At 43.9% G+C, this 25,332-nt stretch overlaps 1 protein-coding gene across 1 annotated transcript in view; it reads left to right on the top strand.

The window, feature by feature from the left end:
- LOC139818629 (uncharacterized) overlaps window positions 1–25,332 on the top strand; it is a 51,963-nt gene that overhangs the window by 10,064 nt on the left and 16,567 nt on the right. Inside the window, exons 2-6 of the mRNA XM_071787432.1 lie at window positions 3,677–3,706; window positions 5,310–5,412; window positions 6,171–6,408; window positions 15,161–15,284; window positions 25,182–25,301. Coding sequence (XP_071643533.1) covers window positions 3,677–3,706; window positions 5,310–5,412; window positions 6,171–6,408; window positions 15,161–15,284; window positions 25,182–25,301 — 615 coding nt within the window. The remainder of the gene's footprint in view (window positions 1–3,676; window positions 3,707–5,309; window positions 5,413–6,170; window positions 6,409–15,160; window positions 15,285–25,181; window positions 25,302–25,332) is intronic.

Below are 25,332 nucleotides of genomic sequence, written 5' to 3'. Positions count from 1 at the left end.
ATTAAATTCTCTTAAATTCATCGTATTATTAATGGCCATATGTTCCGCGACACTGGGATTCTGGAAAATCCGTGGTGCATGATAATCACGTGCGTGGTTTATCTTATCATCCTCGCGTACTCGGCGTATCCGGAATATCGCAAATGCTTTCGAATCTGATTTATGGTGATGATCATTCTTTCTCCCTCTCTTAAAATACTCGATAAAGCCCCTACTCCGTGTAGTCAATCCTCTGAATTTTATCGAAAATGTATAATCGATAATTCGTGGACCGGAATTGGCGCGGTGATTCATATGTTGACGATGATGCATACGATATTTCGTGCATAACGCGAACTTTTCGATTTGCTGTACGATGGAATACCATGAAAATATCTCTTTCAAGCGCATATCAAAAGCGGTCTGACAATTTATTAAGCTTCCTCTCTCTCTCTCTCTCTCTCCCCCTCTCTCTCTCCGCCTACATTAATTGATTTCGTAGAACTCGAAACGCTCTCTCCGATTTGCTTCATTAAACACCTCGCATTTGCGCCAGCTGCGCATGTACCTTCAACCTGAGTAGAGACCGGTGAGGGTTAATCGACTTTGCACCACCGTTCCACTTCTTTCCTAAAAGTTTTTTCTTTACGCCTCCTGCAATCTTTAATTATACATTCAGAAGAGATCTCATTACATTACGACACGCCGCGAAAGAAAATGATTAATTGGACACAACTGGCGTAGGTGCATACATTACGAGGTACCACTCGCGACCTATTATACTCGTTACATCGATTGCACTTCGCGCAAACGCTCACCAAGGATGCAAATTGCTTGATAAATACAAGCATTAACATGAAAAGACATCGTGAATCCCATCAGACTCCAAGATATATATGTATATGTATATACATATATTCTCAATATATATATATCTTTCTTTATATAATATATAAATCCATTTAAATTGACCCAATATTTCATAACGAAATAATAATGGATGATCGATAATGTAAAGCCAGCCTTCTTTGAAAAAGCGATGTGACGTGAGAATATTCCTTCGAGGATGTCTCGAGCGAATATTCTCTGAGAAATATCGCGGAAACAGGCTAAAAATATTTTTCGAGAAGATGAGAATATTCTACGTTGAGAATTATTTAATGTTGGAAATATTTGACGAATGATAGGTGTATAGCTAAATGTACCATAGAACATCAGATAGAGTACACGGGATACAGGTCAACCGATCGCTGGCCAATTCACTTGTATAGGGATATCACGCAGAGGAAGGGATTGGCGCTTTAAGGGAGAAATATATATGTTGGTCATCTGACAGAACCTGAGCGACGACGCCTTGATAATGGTGCGATAAGATATCGCGTTCACGCGTGCCGCGTAAATATTGCCTCTAATACCGGCCTGGCCTATAAATAACGTACATATATATATATGTATATATATATATATATATATGATACGCGTTCCCGGTTTTTCCACCCCGTTTACCCTCTCTCCCTGCCCATCGTCACGTCGGTTGCTATCGTTCTGCATCCACTTGCACGGCACAGCGGCATCGTCGCCGAAGGAAACTGCCGCAGGATGAAAAGTAAGCGGTGTGTCACGTATATACGCGTGTTCTCTGCACGTGTACGTGCTATACAAAGGCGCATTTGTACAGGGAACATGGTGGAGGATGAGTTTTGCGAGCGTATGTGTGTACGTGTGTGTGTATGTGTGTATGCGCACGCGTGTGTGACGCGATACCACGGTCTTGGCACGTATTCATACGCCAGGCGTCCATTGTCTCGAGTTATTCGAAGGCAAAAGATCGCAACTGAAGCGTTAAAGCTGACGTCATTGTTTCACTTTTCTTTCGTCGCGCGCATGCATCTGCCTACGCGCGCGTGCATATAGCATATACACACGTGAGGCGCGCGAGGCATCTTCCTGTGTACCGTTGTGTACATACATCATCGGCGCCCCGAGCGATCAATTCCGCGCGATATAACTCCGATACAACGACGCTTCGTTTTACAATACTTTGCGCCAATGCAATGCACGGTTTTCCGTATACGCGTCGCTCTCTCGCGTCGTTAACGGCGCGACAGACCGTAGCGATACCGGGGTATCCGGATGTGGCCAACTGTCGGAAACCACGCTCGCGGCTCTTCGGAATTAACGCAATTATTCCGAGTATATATCGATACTACACACGTGCAACGCGGTATTCGCGTTTTCACTGAAGCATCCTTAAAGTCGATTTAAATATCGGCATTTCTCCGTGGTTTTCTCATTGCATATTGGATTTCAATCATATCTGGCCGACTGCCAAAGCGCGAGCAAATAGCTCGCCGTTTGCGTGAGTTTAATTATTTTTAAGTGAGTGAGAACAAAATGAAGTTTATTTGGTTGAATAGAAAGAGGAAGAGAGAAAGATATGTTCGTTGTATGTGTGTGTATATACGTACACCTGTTAAGCAACCACAGTTTCGCCCCTCAGTTACGAGAAGTGGATGTAACAGCCGATTCACCATTCCCTCTGGGCGTTATACGTCGTCCGTATAGCGTACTCTTCTGTTCGCGTGACATCAGCGTTAGCTCATTCCTGCGACCGACAATTTTTATAACGGTGACGAGAATATGCCCGCGGCCAGAGGCTCTCTCCCTTAATTAATCGCGCGATGCGAGCGCGCACAAAATAGAAAGGCGCGTCTGTCGAGCGGGGGAAAAAGTTCTCTATGAACTGTGACCTGATGCGGATACACGGCTGACCCGCTTCATCATCGCCGCGCGCGATGCAACCCCTCAATCCGTCGCGGCACGTCGCGGCATCGTTGTGTACGTGCGTACCGCCGCCGCGCCGTTGGACGATGTGTCGTCTGAGTCGTCTCTCCTTGCGGTAACGGGATTAATTCTAAGGGCAGTTACTCACTCGTATAGACTCCGGCACTCGTGTAGACACTGCCTGGCATTTATTAGCACAGGTCAACGCTTCAAATCGCTACTGGCAGCGGCGGAGCTGCGCTCCACTTGCACACGTACATACGCGCGCATACATACGTACGTGCTTATAGACAAGGTCGTTCCGTGACCTATCCGTTAGACTGGTTATTAAAAAAAGGAACTGTCAAACCCCGGCGGATTGTAATGCTCGATCCGTTTTACTTATCCGCTAAATCCGTAATGCGTTTGCGGAATACGATCTTTACAGAGAATTGACGGAAAAGTTAATAAGCGCGTGCGGGTTGTAACAAAAGGATATAACACGCGGATTAAATGTTCTTTGATGAAAATTTAATTTGAAAGTTTATATACGTGTGACGTGTAGCAGGTAATTACCGGCGTGCGGTTGATTCTACATTGCGCATGACCTATATGTCTATTTAAATCTTATTAAGTGTAATCGATCAGAGTAATTACGTACTCCGATAACTCGGGCTATAATGCTCGTAAGTAGGCACGATATTGATGTACATAATTTTTGATACGCGTGTACACAACGAACGCAGTCGTTGCAAAAGGATTAACAGTAAATCTTCTGCTGATTGTAGCAATTTACTTTTATGTGTTCTACAAGCCCTACGATTTTTAGAATCAGGCTCAGGTTATTTAAACATAAATATAGGTGTTGTTATTTATGTGTGTTTTTTTTCCAGACTTGTAATGTAAAATCATTTCTCTGCTTTTTCTGTTGCAGTGAAAAAGGCGCGGTTCGTCTGCGAGGATGGTTCGTATATGGGAAGAATGGGGGAACAGTTACGATGGGAGATGAAAGTTTCACTCTCATCTGATCCATCGATTTGTTTCCCAATTATTCCATTCTGATTACCGAACTTATATACGAGCGAAATATTGACACGTGTGGAACCGAGCGTTCAAAATTGGGGGCTGAGACAAGCCGCAAAACCGAGGTCTTTATTCATGCTTCGCTTCTAAAGTCTGCGGACAATTTATTGCACCCCGCGATTGGAATAGTTCCAAGTTTTAGATTATGCGATTGCTCAAGCAGAATATCGTGACGTTCCGATTATATCGAAATAATTTTTCCGTGCGGAGATGTAACGTATTCTTACGGGAAGATCGTAAAATATATTGAATTTAAATAAATCTAAGACGGGACTTTGCGCATATAAAAGCTTATCGTAATTTTTCCAAACTACTTCTTTAACAGGGGAAAAATTAATCAATAATTTCAATAACATCGGAAAAAACTTTGGATTTATGTCATTCATCGTATCATTTAATATTTCCTACGATGGCGAATGTAATCTTGACAGTCTTCGTTTGTAAGCTCATATTATACCTTTTTTAAATATTCATTCGCACATCATGTGTACGTCATTGTACAGAATGTACTTATGAAGACCATTATTTCATGCAATTGTCGCAAGAATTGAAAAGCGCAACGATAACGTCCACGCTCGCGAACATAAATGCGTTTAGTTTTATGAATTTCTCTATTCAATGCCTCGACTCTATATTTCTTCATATTAACTTCCCTCCTTACCGAGAACGCAAATTAGTACGCAATCTCCTCATAATTGATCATATATTTTTGCATTCACCGCGGTATCTCGCGCGTCTCTCACCTATAAGGACAGCTTGGTGGGGTTTATTCTCATGCAAACGACATTCGATTTGTTCCATATCTGGTAGCTTCTCAGGTCAGGAGAAAGCCGCACGTTATTTTTGATCAAATCTATTTATGCCGCGTCTAATTTTTTATTAACAATTCTCTCTCCCGAGCTCAGCGGTCGGAGTGAGCCGTGGAACGCGAACATATTTCGCCGGCTTTAGAAACAATTTTTGTGGCTTGTAAAGTAAAATGTCGAGGGGATGACGCATTACCGTGCCCGAAACATCGTGTCGCGGATCGTAAAATCTCATTTCTGCTTTTTGCGCGACTTATCGAAGACGTGCAGCTGAGAGTATACAGGAGGTGGCCAGGGTGTGGGTGGAACTTATTGGAATTTAACAGTTCGTCCCTCTCTCGTGCTGCTCGTGCACCCATTCTCGAACACATAAAACGCGCGAGAATGTCATCAGGACCGCTCTTAAATTGCGGATAAAACAGTCTTATTCGCTGATATTACACGTTTTATTGGAAATTAAAGGTACGATATTTTTTTGCCGAAATGTAATCATCTGTTTCAAGTGATTTTATTAAAAATGATAAACACAACGTATATTTCAGTCGAGATATATTTGATATGTTTTATCGTAATGATTTAATAATTCGTTCAGTATTTCGCTCGTATGTTGAAGGTTTGCCGCTCTAACGTACATAGTATTTTGACTGGCCGACTAAAGAATAGATTATCGAATTTCAGCGGATCAGTTTAACTCCTATGTAACGTTGAAGCTGCAAAATGTGAAGTCAACGACAGTCACTGTGAAAGGGGCCAATCCATGCTGGGAACAAGACTTCCTCTTGTAAGTTATCGATAATTAATTTTGCGCGGACGTTCATTAGACACGCTACAGCTTGAAGGAAGAACCCGTTAAAAATGTTGTTAAGCTAAACGAGTTTCTAGCAATTCGAAAATTCTCCGTACCGTTACTATGGCGTTACACACTTTGCAAAACAATGCAAACTATCGCGTGCGCGCCGGCACTAAAATATCTAGGACAGCCGGTAATTTGTGCGCATCTAGAGGAATCTGAGACTAATCATACTCTCATTTAACGAGACTCTATCTTTGCGTAGACGAAATAAATCCTGTCCGTCGACCGGTCCGTGAATTTGCCGAGCGAAGCCAAGAATCGCGAAAATTTTCAATAAAATCACAGAGGGCAAAACGTGCTTCTTTTTCGTAGCTCAGCATTATCAACAAATCTTTCTTGTTTGAGATAAGAGCCTCGGTCTATTATAGTCTTTGTTTCTCGAACGGACTTTGTTAAATGGATTACCAAAAAAGAGAAATATAAAGAAAAGCTATAAAGTAAAATTAGGTTGCAAGTGAAAAAGGATTGTCTTGTTGCAATTTCGACCGTTACTATATACGCGAAGATATATCGTTCTTGATCTTGGCTCACTCACGCAGCGTTTAACGCCAGGGAATTCTCCGTTAGAAGTCTCGCTGTAAAATTTCGTTTAATCTGCTTTGTACGGAAAGCATAGTTGTTTACTTCACGATGTAATATTTCTTCATGGTCTCACAAAAGGTTAATGGAACTTGTTTGTTACGCAGCGAAACGAATGACATGAATGCCGGGCTTGTGGTGGAGGTATGGTGCAAGGGATTCTTGTGGGACCGCTTTCTGGGCTACTACTATATTCCGCTGTCAGAGGTGTCCTACATGAATGAGGTAACGAGAAATCAGTGCAACTTAAGTACGGCAGAAGTACAGGATCGACAATCCGAACAGAACACGTCCGATATGTGTGACACCAACAGTAACACACAGCCAGACATCATCACTGACACGGTACACTAATTCAATACATTCGCTATATACACCGCAATATTACACTCGCTCATATTTTTGCGTCGAAGAATATTAAAATAAGAATATTAAAAGCGAATGAAATATTTAATGATACTGCTGCTATTGCCTCGCGATGGCAGTGACAAATATTCCGTATACAAGTCGTTATTATTCGGTACAACCGACGAGAGCCATTTCGCTTCGTCTACATTTATTTCTCGTCGCGAAGGTACCTAGAGACCGACTATTTTTAAAGGAACGTCATCCTACGCCGATTACGGTTTACGAGCAATTCTTAAGCACCCTCCGCACGTAATAATCTTCCGCAGAATCCGCTCATTCCCCGCCGGATACGCTCCCGTCAATTCTCTCTCCGTATTTAGTAGCATCGTACGCGAAATGAAACTCGATGTGATGCTTGCTCGTCGGAACGGAACCAAAATCAATCGTTATTTGGCACGCTACTTAAAATTAGTCATCCGTCGGTTTTTGGCAGAATAAGTGTGGATAATTCTTTACAACACATTATATATATTCGTCAGCGTCCCGTCATCGTGGCTCTCTATTATCGCTGGTGTGAAAATTCTGCGCGATTTTTTTTGTCCTCCATAAAGCGTTATAAATTTAGAAACGAGGTGCGAGCTATAAACCTATAGGGAACGTGACAGAATCAATCGACGTCACGTCCAATGCGTGACCGATTGTGAGGTCAATTCAGCTAGTATATTATGTCGCGCGTGATATATAAATTGAATTTGCGAAGGCGACGCAACGGTGACCTATGCCGCTTAATTCGTTGTGTGTTTTCGCGAACGCAATCACGTGCAAATGTAGAGTACACGCCGTACTCGAAGAATACGGTGATTAACGATAGCGCGTAATTTACGTTGCTGACGTGAGCAAGCAACACAGTTGTGATAGCAGAGATGGCGATTTATCTCTCTCTCACTCTCTCTCCCCCTTCCTCTCCCTCTCTCTTTCTCTTAAACACATTTACGATGCATATTACGTTCATAATTAGCGCGCATAATTAGATATTAATAGCAGCCACGGGGGACCCAATTTCTCTTATCGCCGCTTCCATCGGGCATGCTCTCGGGCTCTTGAAACGTAAGTTACCGGAACTTGGGGATGTCGATTCGCGTAACGCAAATTACATTTCACTTGGCGACTCATACGATAAATTGATGTACGTGGATAAATCATCGATCTTCTCCGGTTTGGTCTTCCATAGAGAACTCATGAGAAGTAGCGAGAAAGATTAAGATCGGGATTCCTTTCATCCTTGTACTACTATCGTATGCCCCCCCCTCTCTCTCTCTCTCTCTCTCTCTTTCTTTCTTTTAAGGTTTTCGGACCTACCAAGATTTCTTCTTGCGATTTCCTTTCCTTTATCTTTCCGTCTTCATTTATGAGGCATGGTTGAATGCACTTGTGCACGACGACAAAAGTGAATCCTCGCTAATTAAATTGCCCGAATGCTTTATTCTCAAGGTTGCAGGAATGAAGAAATGCAAGGTATTCATTCGGCAAAATCACCCTTTCCCTGGCGAGAATAATAACTCTTTGGAACGCTCATTCTTTTAAATGACCAGACAGGAGTCACTCATGCGCGACCCGGAAAAGGAGCAATTCTCCTTTTCTTTTACTTCTCCTTCTTGATTGTTATTCAAATTCTCAGAGAACCGACCAAATGCCTTAAAGACGATTTTCCTTGTGGCAACACGATCTCATTATTAGTATCATAAATCGGATTAGAACTTTTTCTATGAAAAAATATTCCGGTCGATATTCGCGACGGTTTTCTAAGTCGTTTAAATTAGCATTTTAATGAAATTGTATTTTTAATGAAGCAAATAATTTGTACGAAAAAATATGTCAAAAAATACAAACGACTAATATATATACGTATACATATACAATATAGCATTGACAAACAAGTAGAAGAAGTCGACTAAAGTCAGACCTAGCCTGTTTGCTTCTTCCGTACGAAATGCATTTGCAGCATTTTTTGGAAAAACGGACAAATCAAATTAGAGAGTTGTATTATAGATATTAGACAATTTTGTCACGTGTGAGAACGTAATTCCAGTTTTATGTCCGTTTACTAATGTTATTCTTCGCGAGTATCTCTCTCGTGAGGCTATCGTGTTTCTTTACATCCGAAAAGATTACGGTACCCAACGCTGTGTATTTGACCACAAAACTTTTCTTCCTGAATGAAAACTCTATAGTAGAAAGAATGCATCCCTGCTAAAGATTCAAACTAGCGTTACGATGTTTTTACGTTCGAACGAAAGGTCGAAATCATTCGCGGCGTCGTTCTCGACCACGACATCGCCATCACTATCGGCAATACCCGAATTCTCATCCGCTCGTGACGTCACTTGGCGCGTGGCCAAATCGCGACGCTCAATGAAACGTTCGGGGTAGCCGAGTCGCCCAGCGGGCGTCTGTGGTCGACGTGGGTTTACGACGACTCTGAGCTGCGTGCACACACATGCAAGTGGAGTTTATAGGAAAGGCAACGACCTTGACGAAATATTCAGCTGATTCTCGCGCTTTTTCTTCGGTTGGAAGAAGCCTGACACGGCATTTACCGGACGGCTTTCGAGAAGAGAGTCTCCTCGCGCTAACGATCTCCCATTCATACCTCACGAAATACAGTATTTTGCGCGTCATTTATATGTTTTTTATACCCGTATCCATTATGTTTTCGCCTTCCCATGAAAAGCTACGTTGCTCTTCGATACACGAGCAGAAGTTGATGACCGTGTGATCTATGATCCGCGACCGCGAACACAAAAGCGATGCTGTCATCCTTTATCCCGCGACGAGAGATGCGTTAAGGCGTTCTCCCTTTCTCTCTCTCGGCGAGGTTCTTTCGTTCGGCTTTCTGCTTTAAACCGTACGATTGCGGCAACAATGGGTGAATCCACAAATCACGCTGCAAATCGTTCTCCACGTTTCTGAACGATCGACGAACCGCGCGCGTTCTAGCAACGGTGACATTCGCGGAGATAAAGCGTCGATGCTGAAAAGGGAGAAAAAGAGACGGTAAATGTATGCGCGCACGTATGTAAAAAGGATAAAAGAAAGGATAAAAAGCCAACGCGGACGCGGGGAACAACGGGGACTCGGTCGAGAGTGGATGAAAGATGACGAACGGGAGAGATGATGAAGGCGATATGTAACCGCATGCTCGACGACGACAAAGGTGGGCGAGAAACACAGGCGTGAAACGCGAAGGAACGTGAAGTAAACGAGCCTCGAAGTACCAATGCGCCAGGTCAGATTGCCTTCCCTTCGTGTTACGGAGAGGACGATCTGGGTCAGCCGCGGCTTAAAATATTCATAAAACGGCACGCGAGATCTACGCGCGGCCCGATTCGATACGCATTGGAAATACACCTGCCTGAGCGGGATCGAATAATTTCTCCGGCCTGGCGCGCCGGCTACCAACATCGGAGTCGTAGATTATAATTTGCTACGGACGATGATGTCTTATTGTCCCGCTCCGCTCGCGTGCCACTGACGCGCGGGTCTGACAGCGTCTCTGTTAACAGGCATTTTCGTACGATCTTTTGTCTCCCCTCACGACGTCGCCGACGTCAGCGTGACCCGATATTATACGTAGGGACGAAATTCCGGTCTCCGCGAAGACATATAGCTGCGCCGAAGATTTTCACATCGGCGGACCTTCCAGCGCCAGCGGCTGAATTTCGGTAGCTGATTCAACACTCATCTTCGCCCCTTCCTTCCCCCTCCCCCCGTACTACCGGCTTTAATTCGTGAGACTCTGATTAATGGCACGTCGCGAGCGCATATTTTGTCCTTCCGGTTTTATATGACTCTGTCCGAAGAAGAGATAGATCTCCTCGCGTTCGAATCGGACCCTTTCGTTCACGAGCGATTTATTTTTCGTGATTTGCATTTTCATTACCGATTCAAATCTTTTTCTTTGTTTCTCTCTTCCCATCTGTCTATTTATCTACCTGTCTATCGATCTATCCATCTCACTGATAGCCACGACGACGACAGCCTCTAGATCCTTCTCTACCTCGACTTTAACGAACGCCGGAAAAATCAATCGACGGCCCGTTTAAGTGGCTCCCTGACATTTTCCGCTGTAACCCGGACAGAGAAAACAAGAACGAGACCATCGTCGATTTACTTAATAGCGACGGCGGCAAAGAGACCTGCGCACCTATCCGCCGCGCGTGTAACGCGAGAGAAGTAACGGCTGTAACTGCGGTGACTCGAGAACCGGCTGATGGGAAACGAATCCCCAGGATCATCTTCGTGATCCATGGAGAATTTCATGCTGATGGACGATCGTACTTTCGGGGACGGCAAGTGCGCGGCAGGGGTGAGAAAGGAAGAAAACGTGATGGAAGGAGTCGTCGATCGATCGTGCGGCCGTCTATATGCTTTTACCTTTTCCTCCCCATTCGACTCTCCTCCATCTCTGCCTGGAGTAGTCATCCTAGTCCTGTCGAAATCACGTCACGATCGTAGACACGTGGTCGAGCATTCTCGTGTTAGGAACAGAACGAGGGAATACCGCCCGAGTTAGGACATTTTGGTTCGGATCGGGGGCGAGTTACTTGCTGTTTGCTCTTGACTAGTGGCTCGTGAGACCTCGGTAGTGGGTGTAGTCGACCGCTTTGTTGACCCGAAGAATTGACGAACGGCAATCGTCGGCAATCCCGTTTTGAATCATGTCGGGAGCGGGAAATCAAGCGGCCGTGTGCCGGTCGAGACGGCATTTATCGGCGAACGAGTCTCTCCTCGCGTTCCCGTGGGCGGAAAAATCGAACCACCCATCGACGCGTGGGAAACGTTATGTGTGCTGGTACACTATCGAATGAACGTTGTGTTCGAATCTTCCGTCTAGTTATACAAACATGTGACGTAATAAAGCGACAGAAATAAATCGCTGATATTAATCCCTCCTGTTGCGCGTAGGATCATTTGGCAGGGACGATTGTATATCAAATAAATTCATTGTCATAAGCGAGAATGGTTAAAATATTGTTATTGCTCGTAAAACGACGGACAGTTATTATACCTTAGTACGCGAGAGACGGTTGCACGCGGAGTCTTTTAAACTGGCTCAGTCAAAGGATATTATTGTCCAATGATATTAATTCTTTCAATTTGTTCAAATATTAATCGTAGTCGTACAATTGTCATGATTATCAAGCGAAATAATGCTTGTCCGCGAATGCAACCGTCATTCCAAACGGCTCAAGACAAATAGTCGGCCGTCCGTAACAAATGCGCTTGTAAGTAAACGCGCAAACAACAACGTTGCTGGTGCGTTCGAGTTCACGTGATGAACATATATACGTCTCGTTCGAGCAAAGGTATTACAGTTCAACCTGCAATGTTCGCAATTGCATGATCCAGCTTGTATCCCGATTACATCTCGCAGAACCGTCAGCGACTATACGTCGACTATTGTGTGGACCAAAGTTTTCTCGATTGCGATCGGTATTATTGGGCAGTTCTCAGATTGCGAGCGACGCGAAAGCCGATTGATTTTTCACCGCGACGAGAAAGCTCGAAACTTTCGATTGTCCTTGCGCGCGGTTTCCCGACGTCATTAACACGCTCTAACACCCGCCGTTTTCCAACCGAATTGAAAATCGTTGAGAATTCCACGCCGCGCCTCTCGTGCACGATACGCGCGCGACCCGCGAGTATTTCTGCCGACTGGTGGAGAGTCATTGTGCCGTCGGACGCTTAATTACGCGGGTGTCGTGTCCCATTCGCGAACGCTTGTCAACCCCACCTCCGCGACCACGATCATCGGCTTCCACGACGTTGTCGTCGCGTCGGCAATTCTCTTTTTATCGTCGCGAGATTAAGAAACGAGACTTCGTCGACGCGAAAGAGACGTAAAAAGAGGCAGGAAAAAGAGGCATAAAACGGACTATTAACGATCGCGTCGTGCGCACGATGTCAGTTCGCACAGAAACGCGCGGTTTACGACACGGTTTCTCCATCTTCTTCCGCAATATCTCGCTATTTCTCACGTGGAGAAAATAAATCATATTACGTGATATTTTCCGGAGAATAATGACCGATGCGACAAAATACGATAGCTTAATTAGGATAGATCGAGAAGTGCGCGAGACGTGCGCAATTTTACATTCATTAGTCTACCGTGCATTCTTCTTTTTTGAACAAATGAAAAAATTATCCTCTCTGGCGAAAAGAAAGAACCGTCTTCTTCTGGGCCGGCTCTATCAGCAGTCGAAGTCGATAAATTGCGTGAAAACTCGTTTTCTCCGCTCTAATGTCATCGAGAAATCATATCTTTCTCTCAGTGCTCGATAGAAGCGCATATTAGACCGTCGTAAGTGATAGCGATCGATCGATGGCGCGACCATCTTCTCGCTAGAGACGCGAACGCGTATCTCACTCGCTCTTTTATCTTTTCCCGTATGATAGATACGTTATTAGACCGAGTTAGTGCGCGAAAAGAGATTGCAACCAGAAAGGTAGGGGCAATTGATGCGTCACACCAGTTCCCGTCACTGCTAACCTAATTCGACTCTCCCCCCAGCAGTACCGTAATAGGGCGGAATTAACTGGAACGAGCAACCGCACGGTGCTCCTGAAACTGCTGTCCTTCTTATTTCAGCACGTAACGGCGAAGCTGTTCACGGCACCTATTCTTTATATCAATGTAGAAAATTTTAACTTCTCCCATAATAATAAAAAAGTCATTTGTCTCGTTGTCCATTAAAATTGCAGGCTCGCGGCGAGAAAATATGTCCGAGAAAAGAATTTACATTTTACATGCGACATTTATGTGACACGGGACCGAAGAAGAGAGATTCGTGCCAGTAGGTGAATATAAATTGATACTCCGATCTCTGTATTTTCGTGTAACGTATAACAGGGTAGAATTTCTGTTGCCGTCGATGTTTTTGTACGCCGGCCGATGGATGGCCGCTTTGGTCTTTAATGGTCTATTGATTTCCAAAGGCAAAATGCAACCTACCCCTAATAATAGCCGATTATATCTTAGCGTCGCGTCCGACCAATTGAGATCACGAGCCGGTATCGGAATAATCTTCTGCAATTTCCACTCCTACTGCCATTTACGTATCGACTGCAAAAATATCGCGTTGCCGTTATTTTCCATATCACAAAATGAAAAAAAAACGAAATGACCAGAATTACAACTCGTTTATAATTTCTATTACTGTGTCAGCGATATTCATCACGAAATTGATGCTATCAGACATATACCTATATGTACATAATATAATACGTTGGAGAGAAAATCAATTCATCAAGTCAACTGATATAACAACAGCAAAGTTTAAATGGCATAATCTGGCAAAAGAGCATCGTTATGTCAATGTTTTCTTCGCGCATCATTGAAATTTGGCCACAATTTCCACGCGGGTCGTAATTCTCGCCGAATTTTGCGGGACAAACAGATCCATTCGAGACAGGACGCCGCCGCGGGATTTGTATTTTGTTTTCGAGAAATACTTTTTCGCCGCCAGACATTGCGAAATCTCGGTGTTTTCCTCGTCTTTGTCGATATCGAAGTGGTACGCGAGGCGTGTTTGCGAAGTCGAAGTTCCCTGCGATCGTCGAAAGCGCGCAGAGATAAGTCGGTCACTCGTTTTTCTCGCGAATTTAAATTATGCCTCCGTCAACTTGTTAAAGATATTTTACAACTGCGATTGCGAAACTTGTGAATAATTTGCAAACTAATCGCCGCCTTCGACTTTTTCGATCGTGAAAGTCGCGTCACGTCATCACGACGCGTGACAGAGTTCGATGTATCATACCGTAATCGAGGGGAAAAAAGTTTGTATTTTTAAAAGGAAAAGATCGTGTAAAAACTCAAATTGATACGGACAAAAGCTCCCGCTCGAGCGTGATTTACTTGAATTATATGGTAGGTACAAAGCTTTTAAGCCGCTAAACCATCGATGCTCGAAGCTATGTTTTGTTTTACGATCACGTGCCGTGTGAGGCAACAAAAAAAAAATATATATAATATATATCTCGAAGTATGTGCAGCCACGGCTGCAGTTCCGCTCGTCGTCTATTGATTTTGGTCAAGATTTTCTTAGATTTACCGCACTCGATCCAATTTGCGCTCGATTTTTCCGACCACTCGCCTCGCAAAATGGAAAAGTGCAGAAGTTGAGAGGATTGAATACGCCTTTTCCTTTTTCCAGGCGTCTCCGTGCCGGCGCGGCGGCGCATAAACTGCACGTGCACGTCCGTAAGGTACATCATCTTCGCAATGCAATGGCGCAATATCGCATCCGCGCATAGACTAATTCCATACGCCGCGCAAAGAATACGGCTTCGACGATTACATAAATTACGCGCCGGCTCGTATCTAATAATCGCACCTGCTCTCGGGGGTTGCACACCGGACGCGGCCGGAATACGAGAGGGAGATTGTTTCGAGTGAATTATTTCCCGCGCCGCCGCGCTGGCAACCGTTGCTCGTTGAAGGTACCGTGACTAATGGGCCGTATTAATTAATTCATTATTTTGTGCACGAACGCTGAAGATACCGCGGCGTTTCCGCGACTGGGTAGAGATACGCGGATGTCGCCGTAACCATTTTAACTTTCAGTAACGAGGAATTATGACCGGTAGCGCGGTAACCGCGACGTACGTATACGTGGCGCTTTACTGGCTTATCGGCTTGGAGGGAAAAAAGTGCCTCTGCGCTTATGAAGGACGGTATTTCTGATTTTAGGAGACTACCGGACAGTGGGTCAGTCTCGGCCTAGAGCTGGAGCAGAGGGGCAACGAGATTGTCGGCACGAAGAAACCGACGGGCCATTCGCTTCTGATCGACTGCCGGCTGGAGCTGCCGTATGGTAAGTGACGGACACAATCCCGCTAGACTTACGGTAGATGATGAAAATCGCATGGTTGACGTATGTAATCGTACATATACGAGATATGGGAATACGTTTGACGTATATCGGTGTCATATCATTTGCCGGGCGAACAGAAGATCCGACCTGCGACACTTGCCGGCGAGAATATTCATACAAACCCTGACGTTGTAATTTGTCAGTTGCGACCCTACGATCGATTCGCGCCGTGTCGCATCTCCGATCTGCCGTTTGCCCATTCGCTCCTAATCGCCCCCTCGAACGCCAAGCATGACTGCGTTCTGATTGCGCCATGATTTTTTTTACGCAAGATTAAGAGAAATCTGCCGCAAAAGAGCGGCAGGTCACTCTTTGCCGCGTGGTATTCATTGAGCGCGATGCGATTGCCAAAAGTGCGCGCTCTCGGAGCAAAAAAAAAGGAAAGCTCAAAGCACGGGTCGTTTTCCAATTTCACAATCAATGAATTCTGAACGTAATCTGAGATGAATGTGAAAGAAGTAGGCAGAGGTCGAAAGAATGTGCTAAGAGACAGTTGAAAGGCATGTAAGAGAACGAAGCGAAATTTCGAATTACGAAAACAGTTCTCTCCGTGTCACTCGATAAGATCGCATCGTCGAATCCGCGATGGGGTGAGAGGAAAAAAAAGTTAGGCAAAACCATCATCGGTGAGAACTGTCGAGCGCCTCTTCGTTGAGCGAAGACGAACTTTTAATTGAGTACGTCTGCGAACTTGTCGAATCCGCTCTTGGCTCGGCGCCCGCACATTCCGACTTCGCCGTCGTGCTTTACGCAGTTTACGTGTCCCCGCGAATTGTTTCGATGTCTGCAATTTCGCGCGACAAAAGGTAACCGAGAAACGGCACGTGGGACTCTCGAAAGATACGAAGGGATTTCCGAGTAAATGAAACGGACTACGAAGTTTACGCTCTTGAAGCACCCGAGTGTTAGGTACCTCCTGCCGTTCGTCGCGAGCGGAATCTAAAATCGTTAGCCCGGCCGTGTTTCTTAATCTGAAATCTAACGCGCTTAAGAACTCTCGTGGGACTCACGCGATGAAAAAAAGAAAGAGGCGACGCAAAGTTAAGCTCGATTTCCGCGGTGGCGGAGTAACGCGACAAATTTTGATGTCGCAAGTGCACGCGAATTTCTTTCAGACTTAAGTACGCTCTCCGATCCTCTCTTCTCGCGATCTTTCTCCGATTCGTTGCCCGCCTCGGCGAGCACTGTCAAGGTCTCGTACCCGACGAGGTCCCTCCGGACATCGATGCGGCGACCTGCAATTTACGGAGTTTTCGGCGGAACTCGTGGCAGCAACAAGTACAACTTTTTCGGGTTTGGCATACATATGCGTATTAGATATACGTGGAACCGTTCATTAATCCCGCCGTTTCCGCGGAGACCACGAGGATCCATGCAATTACTGAACGGGCCTTTAACCAGGATTGACGTGCTTTCACCTAGTGCCCGGTCGTCGACATGCCCGCACGATCGATACGCTATCAACCTCCCGCGACGAAAAGGTCCACGAAAAGGGGCCAATCGTACGTTACGATTCGAGCGGGTTTCCGAATCCGAATGAATTTACGAGTGCACGAAGGCACTTGACATTTTTAATGCGATTCGGCGGATAAAGCGCGGGACGATAGCGCTTAATCCGTATGCAAATTCTCGGGAATTTATTTCTATAGCGGTCTCCGAACGGGTTCTCTCGCGTAATAGTAACAATATCTCGATCTAGAATCTAACGTCGTCGTCGTGAGTACTTATGCGAGTCTTTTCTTAACGCCGACCGCGAAGCTCGACCCGACGAACACCCGTGTACGAACGTTCCGCGTTCCATTAAACGCGCAAATTATTTTTCGCCACGCGATGCACGGTTTGACCGTGTTGCGAAATGAGGGAAAACGAGGCCGCTTATAATATACCTCCTCCTTTCCCCTTTTATACACGTGCTGACGTTTCGCCGCGCACAGGATACGCCAGCTCTCTTTCTCTCACGCCATTTCTTTTTCCGTTCTGCATTTCCCTGCCGCCGTCACCGTCGCCGCCGCCGCTTCCGGTTTTCGATCCGCCAACTGCGCGCCGTTTAATGGATTTTTACCGCGCACGAAGTACATTTCCCGCCCGTGTAATACTTTTTGTTATTGACTTTCTTCGCCCCGAGGATGCGCAAAGAGAGACGTTCTTTCGTCTTATCATGTAGAACGAGACGAGAGGCAGGGAAGCTGCTTATAAAGAAAAATCAAGAACATTTTTGCAAAGAGAGACGCGCGGAAATCGTAATTAAAGTTTATTCGAGAAATAGGTTGCCGTTTATCGAAGTGTGTACAATGGACGGCAAGGAAATTCCGAACTCGCGAACTACAATTTCGTTGACTTAAAATGTCGAAAGTTGATAACATAATTTCTTCGAAAATTGCAGATAACTAGTCAGTTACTAACCAAATTAACGTCGTATTTACGTCACTGCGTGAGATGAGACTTTTGACATAATAGCTCTTTACTTTCCTTTTTTTTATTTTGACCCGTAGAATTGGCATAAATAACAGGTATCGTCAAATAAATTTTGCAGTTTTACTTATTTCTAAGTCTTTATCGAAAGAAAATTGACACATCTATTGCTACAATTTGACGAGAGAAAGGTATGAAAGAAAAATATTGGTCTTCCGCACTGTCAAAACCTTTCGCGTCTTTTCGATGTGACTTTTCCTACCCATTGATTACTTTACGATACCTCTTTCGAGCATATGTGCTTTAAGTTCCCTGCTTTTCTTTTTATTTACGAATTCTTTGATCAATTTGCAGTTGATATTATATTAGCACAACAAAAGATTATATTTATAATTTAATTGGAAGTAGAGACTTTAGTGGTTTAATTTAAGAATTAATTACAATATCTGATACTGAATATCAAAAAGTGAAACAGATGCTCAATCAGATTTCTGCAACAAGTGCAAATTGATGTAGATAATCTACAGATGAAAGGAAGTATTGGAAAAGTACTGGAGAGTACTTTGCATAATAACCGCTAAGTATAGCTTCTAGTGGAGAAAATCGCTAAGTACCTATACACAATCGTACGTTATTTTGCTTTCCTTTTGCGACGAAGATTATAGACCACAAGACGAAACTTACTTTTGGAAATCGCAATCGCACGAGATATCACGCGCTGAAGAGCGCAAAACGATGGACATGATCGCCACTCGAATCATGCACATCCACAACCTTCCGTCTGATCAGTGTCTGACCAATCAGGAAAGCGCGTACAACGAACTGGATGGAAAGCCCTGCTAACGAGCAAAACAGCAATGCAGTTGCGAGCAGCCCGGCCCATGTGTGGCTCAGGTACCCTCGTCAAGAGATCCCGATCGTGGGATCGTCCTTGATCGCGAGATCTCTATTTTTTCGCTTTATCGTTTCGACTCCACCGACCGACCTGCATCCAAGTGCCATGTGATGTAGCACTCTCTCGCCGATCGTGGATTCGCGTTAATCACGCGCGTTTCTCCCGCCGTAAAATTTAACGATCCCCTTTAACGACCTCTCGATTAAAGCAGTTAATTACAATTACCGCGGAAATTAATTCCTCGAGATGACCGAGATAAGTGCTCGTTCGAGGAGATTTTTCAATATACCAAGATTTATTATCTAGAAAAATTGTAGAGAGATTATTTTCGATTATCTCTTAACATTATAATGCCAATATGCATTCCTCGCGTAAAAATCCAATATGCCGTGTCACTATTGCTACTTTTTTTCCGTTGTTGAGAGATGAAAAGCTATTGAATAATTATCTGAAATCTTGATGATCATCGACACGCGTGTCCACGATCCGCGACGAAGAAAATCCTTTTTATTTGTACGCAATTAGCGTTAATGAACCCCTTCTTGCTCGTCAGTCACTGCACCAGCAACCTCTCTCCTCGTCCTGAATTCCTCGGCTTATCTTTCTTCACGCGTCAGTTTTTAACGCGCGCGAGTTGGCCGGGTAACGACGAGCGTTTGTAATAATTGTACGCGCCGCTCCGCGAGGAAACTCGGTTCTCTCGGGTGCGAAATAGGAGGAAGACTCGCCGTTGTCGTCGTCGTCGCGCCGAAAGACGCGTTTACGCCATTCAGTTTTATCTGTGCATATCGCGTCCGCCGGATATCTTTTGTCTTCCGCCAGCCAATGCTCCCCTCGTTTCATTAACTTAAGTGCAGTTGCTTTTGAGCTTTATGTTATACCCCACGTGCGTGTGTCGAGCGAGGAGAAGCGGAGGTGTTCCTGAGTGGGCGGTAGTCACGCGACTAGAAGTTGTTCCAGTCGTTAACGGCGGACTTTGATACGATTTCGTACCTAATTAACTGACTTTAATTATGCGATGTTGCGACGGACGCGGCCGTGTTACTGAAAACCTACTTAGAACCCTTTACCTCGAAAGTCGCCGTCGACGCGCCGCATCACCGGGAAAACCCAACGCGCGACGTATTTTCGTAATTTTTAAAATTCCGTTGTTCTTCGAATACTTTTCCGCGTATAGCGATACGTCGCGTCGGTTTTATTGTCCCGGGTATCGTCGACCGAGAAACACAACGCCGCGCGCCGTAAAACAAGCACAGCATCATCATCCCGAATGATCCCTTCACCACCAGATCACTGCGTGTGAATCTGTCATGTGTGAGTTTAGCGAAAAGAGGTGGGATGTTCGATGTTTCTGCTTTCACGTATTCTCTTTGATTGCCCTCGTCCGGCGCGCTATTGTTATTCTATTTTACCGGGAAATGAAAATATACGCTCACGCTACTGTCCGCGCGGCAATATTGTTGCAAATGATAAAATATTTTCCATGCGACGTTTCCAATGAATGTCTAAAGGGTCGATGAAGCAGTCACCGAACGTTACGTGCCTTTTGAAACGAGCACTGTGTTTATGAGTGACGCACGTAGTGAAAAAATTATTAACATTAACAGAAGAAGCAGATGAAAACGATAAAAGCGATCGCTTAGCAAGTACAGACGGTGACGATCCCTACCGATAAATTTTAACCGTCACATTTATTTCATAAACAATTCATATTCGATTTAAACTTCAAAAGCGATTTGTTTGAATTATTATGTCCTCAAATATTTGTTCATTGAAATATCCTTCTCTTCTCATTATTTGATTAATTATTTGCTAGCTTCCGTTTCTCTGTTTTGCGTCAGTTTAATATCATTTTAATTAGCTTTGTTATTCGCACTGATGGATATTATGATGGTTAAACTGCATTATTTCAGCATACGAGTACATAACTCGTTTGTAACGTGGAGAACCTAAAGAAAGTTGCGTAACTGTTTAATTACTTAATTGGGAAGGAGACAGGCTTCAGATATTTATTACACGCTCGGAAGAATTATTATTGCAGAACACGCCCACTATTTTGTCTGTACGATAAATGTTATCACTAGTTCGTGCATCTTAAATGTCTTCTTCTCATTAAGATGATCTCTTACGTCACAGAAAAATAATGAGCCTTGTGACGCAATTATGTGATGCATTAATCGAGCATCCGGCGCCTCGCTTTCAGGCGCTGCATTTTTGCGCATTGCATTCGTTCAATTGGTCGATATTAACTTGAATCGACTGAAGACAAAAGAGAAACTTTCTCTCTTCAGGTATAAGTTCTTTTTTTTTTCGTGTGAGCCCACACACACGTACGCACACACACTTACTCCCGGAGCACCATCGCACGTGCACGCAGTGGCGCGGCGATAGCACAATAGGGGGGGGGGGAGGTGATTTCGAGTGAATACAGATAAGAAAGAGAAAGAGATCAGAGATTCTGTTGTACATACATACAATGTGTTGTTCTTTCAAGTATCGATACATGAAAGAGAGGGTACCTGCAGATACATTAAGCTATGGCTGCGACACTGTAATTAACGACTGTCCGTAGACACTTGTTCCCCTTTTTTCCGCTCTATTTCCGTCTCTCTCTACCTATCTGTCTTACGTAAACTATATCTGTATCTTGTAATTAGTTACACGGGAATTGTGCTGTGGCATTATTAGTAACGTTAACGTCAGAATCACAAACGAACCACGATGGGGGAGCAATACCGTTATTAGTGGTTAGTACACTGTCCATCGTTACGTACGATTTCATTCGGGTGCGATGACGAGAGTCCTTTTATAGTTCAATCTTATTCAAGCATGAGCAAGCATCGTGGAGTTGTGTCCTATCTATTCTTTTTCTCCGCGACCGTTCTCTCGTACAATGAAGACATTCACGCGATATTTCGAGAAAAAGAGAGAGACACTTTGAAAGAACGTCGAGATAAGTTGTTCGTTTATTCAACTCCTCTCAAAGATGATTCTTTTTGTATATGATATCCTAGGATGATTATAATGCATTATAGATATTCGATATTCGATATTATTACCGACAATTATTATTATTTTTAATACGGATGTGTAAGCAATATATGTAATAAAGTTCTCTTTAACTTTTAAAAAAGGGATGCACAGATAACGGATGTATACATTGCTCGAACACATTATATCCGAAGAAGGATTCTCTTCTTCGTCGTTTCTGATATATGCATATAGCGCACACAACAATATTCTTGTTAATATATTACCTACTTCGTAATGTTTAACATGCGGAACGCGTATCGTGCGCGATATATCTGACTTTCCTGCGGCAAAATCTAGACATTCAAAATGTACGCGAATAACGGTCAATATTTAATGTTTGCAACATAATAAATATTGATACAATAAATAGGACATTTTTTAGCTATCGGCCATCGTGCACGTTGTCAATCCGATATTAATATGCGAATTTAAAACGTAACTAATGAAATATCAACCGCGTGCCACTTTTTATTTTTTACAAAAGGAACGTTTTTGTTTTGGAACGTTTTTTTAAATTTAAATTGATATTGTGATTAACCAATTTGATTGTGTAGTTGTAGTTTGTAATCAAGCATTTAAAAAACCCCATGAAAAATCGTAAAAAATGCTATTTCAGTAGAATCTGTTATCTCACGTATTCTGAAAGATAATTATTTATTCCGTGTCATTTAAAATAGATTAATTATACGCTTCCGTTCAGCCATGTACGTGACCGAATACGAAGAAGCAAACCGGATATACGAGGTTAGAGAGACAAAAGCGACGAGGAGTGATGAGTAGAACGAAGACGACCTTCCGGAGATTTAACTCGGTAGTAAATCGTCACCTGTGTCGCTTGTCGGTATATAAGGCGATCCATTTAGAACGAAATACGCGAGTTCACTCTTGGTGCTATTCCAGGCAATCCGCTGCCTTAAGATAAGTCGATGAAATGGTATTGAATATTTTATTATCTAGATATTTTTATGATGGATTTAATTTTGTTAAAATATAAATAAGATAATAATAAAGGATTAAATATTTAATAATATTGATCCAATTAATGTATTAATCCAATGAGAATCGCCAAGATTGTTGAAGTTTGATAAATACGTTCTTTTATTATACTAACTTATTCCTACATAATTGTGTGATAATGGCGATGAGATGTTTGAGAAGATTTCGAGTATTTCTCGAGACGTTTTATATTGACGCGGAAAATCTTTTCAATCGTTTCCACCAGAGAGACGTCAAACGCTCATTCGAAGTCAGCTGAAGCGATTCTTTCAAGTCGAGAAAGAATCAATAGAATCTGCTTGAAAAGCACGGTAACGTGGTATAATTCCTTCAAGCGGTGAGAGAACACGAAGAGGGTGGGAACCACGGTTTCGGGCGCTCTATTGTGTAAAATTTATTTCGTTTCTTTGAGAATCTACGAGGAGCACGGGCGCTTCTCCTTCCGGAAGGTCGCTCCGCCTTAACTGTGCACGAAATCGAAGACGACGGAGAGAATAACGCGAATTAGGTCTTACAATTATAAATTAACAAAATAATGTATATACCGAATATATTTAGCGGATAACATCGAACAGTAACAGCGTTGAAACTTACATAGTAAAGATGAGATACGAGAGTACGATGGGGAGTACACTTTATACAACCATCACATTATACAGTACGTGAACTCGTCTCCAAATATATTCGGCCGCGATATCGACCGTTGTCCTTAATTTAGCCATCCGAAGGTGAGTGACGTCTGACAGAGGAACGAGGAAAATAAGGAGGAGTGCAGAAATAGAGGAAGCACTTTTGTAAGCGAGGAGAAGAAGACCGCTTTCGCGATGAGCGTCACGGTTGTCGCTAAAAGTTTGTCAATATACGGGTGGCCAGCTGTTACTGTGTACGCCATTATACCGACGCCTGCAGTTATGACATTGCATTTATTTCGCCCGTCCAGCCGGAAATGTGCGACAGCGGGACGACGCGACGTATCAAAAGTGCAAGATACTTTTTTCCAATTTCCGCGTTACGACACTCAGCTGTGAATGTGAGCTTCCTTTTTCTTCCATTTTTTTCCCCGCGTATTTGCCGATGAGACGACGGAGTCGGCGCGCAAGACGGGTGAAAGAGCCGCCGGCTTGCGGTTGCAGGGCGAATAACGAGGGTCACTGAAGGGATGGAGAGTGTGGAGACATATACCGCCGAGGTTAAGGTAGGACCGAAACTTACGCCGGCAGCGGCTGACGATTCTCAAAGGAGAGCGGACGGCACTCGCGAGGCGAACCGTTCTCCTCAAGGGTCAAAGGCTTGACCCTTTTTTTAATTGTATCCAGAGAGGTAGATGAGATATATATGACGTTGGAAATCGTGCTCCCTGCACGATACACAGTAGCGAGCTGTGGCCAAGATTCAACAGAAATTACACGCAAAAGGGCAACGAGATACATGCGGTCTTATAACGTCTCCAATCCAAGGAGAACGAGATACAAATAAAAGCATCCGTGCTAAGATCGCACTATTGCAGCATCTGATCGCTTTTCAAACGAAAGCGCAGCCTGTAAGTGATCAAGAGAGACATTTTCCTACTTGTGCACAGGGTGGCTAATATTTAACGTTTTCTCACGAATGAAACGTGCTCCATTTTGGGGTAAGATGGTACTTTCATCAAGACGTCTACATTCTAAGTAGCCGATCGAAGTGCTAGTTAAGTAGCAAGACTGTCCTTAGCGACAGGGTGGAAAGTGCGATAGCAAAACGAGAGAAACTAATGCACTCGACACGCGCGTGGAGTAAACGCTAGGACGGCCGTCCTCTTCTTTCCATCAGGGAGTATCTTCCAACGTCGTCAGAGTAGCAGAATTGTTGGCTGGAATGGAGTAGCTCGCGAAATAGTCCCATAATAAATCGGTCTGAGCTCTCCGGAAGCGGCGAGTCGCGAGTTGTCGTAGTTTGATAAAGTTTGCAAGCCTTCCTCGGGAGTTTGTTAGTTCAATATGTAATTATGATTGAGCGCAGAGAGAGAGAGAGAGAGAGAGAGAGAGAGAGAGGGGGGGGTGGAGGAGAAGGGCGGACGGAAAGGGATATAACGCTGAGAGTTGATATTATTTATGCAGAGTAATCTGGCGAGGATTGCGCTCTTTCTAGACCACTTACCGAGATTTGCGCAATTTTCGAGCAATGTGTACACCCGATTATGGCAAACGGACATGTTTCCGATGATTTTACGTCAGTTAAATTAGAAAAAAAAGAGAAAATACGATTATGTAAGGACCTACGAATAATATTTTGTCAAAATGCAAAGTTCTTGTAGCTGTTTTGATCGCGAGCTTGTTAGATGGACTAGTAGAACATTGTTGTAGAAACACGATATAGGCAGCATTCTATTTAGTCAATCCTTTTTTTTTCACGAGAACTAAGTACGTATCTAAGTAAACTTAGGATGACAGATCGATTGAAAACGTCAGATTATCGAGACTCGCGATTAATTGTTTCCCCATCGATATCTATCTTTTCGAAAGACCCCGAGAACACGGAGGCGGCCGATCTGCAGAGGAAGCTGGAAATGCTGAACAACATGATGGACCAGGAGGCGCGGGCCGAACAGGCACGAAGGCAGATATTGTACAATATAGGCCACTGTAAGTACCGTCCAAGTTACAGTCTAGATGG

Source organism: Temnothorax longispinosus, chromosome 9 (assembly GCF_030848805.1).
Source record: "Temnothorax longispinosus isolate EJ_2023e chromosome 9, Tlon_JGU_v1, whole genome shotgun sequence".
Classification (NCBI taxonomy): Eukaryota; Metazoa; Arthropoda; class Insecta; order Hymenoptera; family Formicidae; genus Temnothorax; species Temnothorax longispinosus.
The sequence above is the reverse complement of the archived record's forward strand: the minus strand, read 5'-3'. Positions and strand labels throughout refer to the sequence as shown.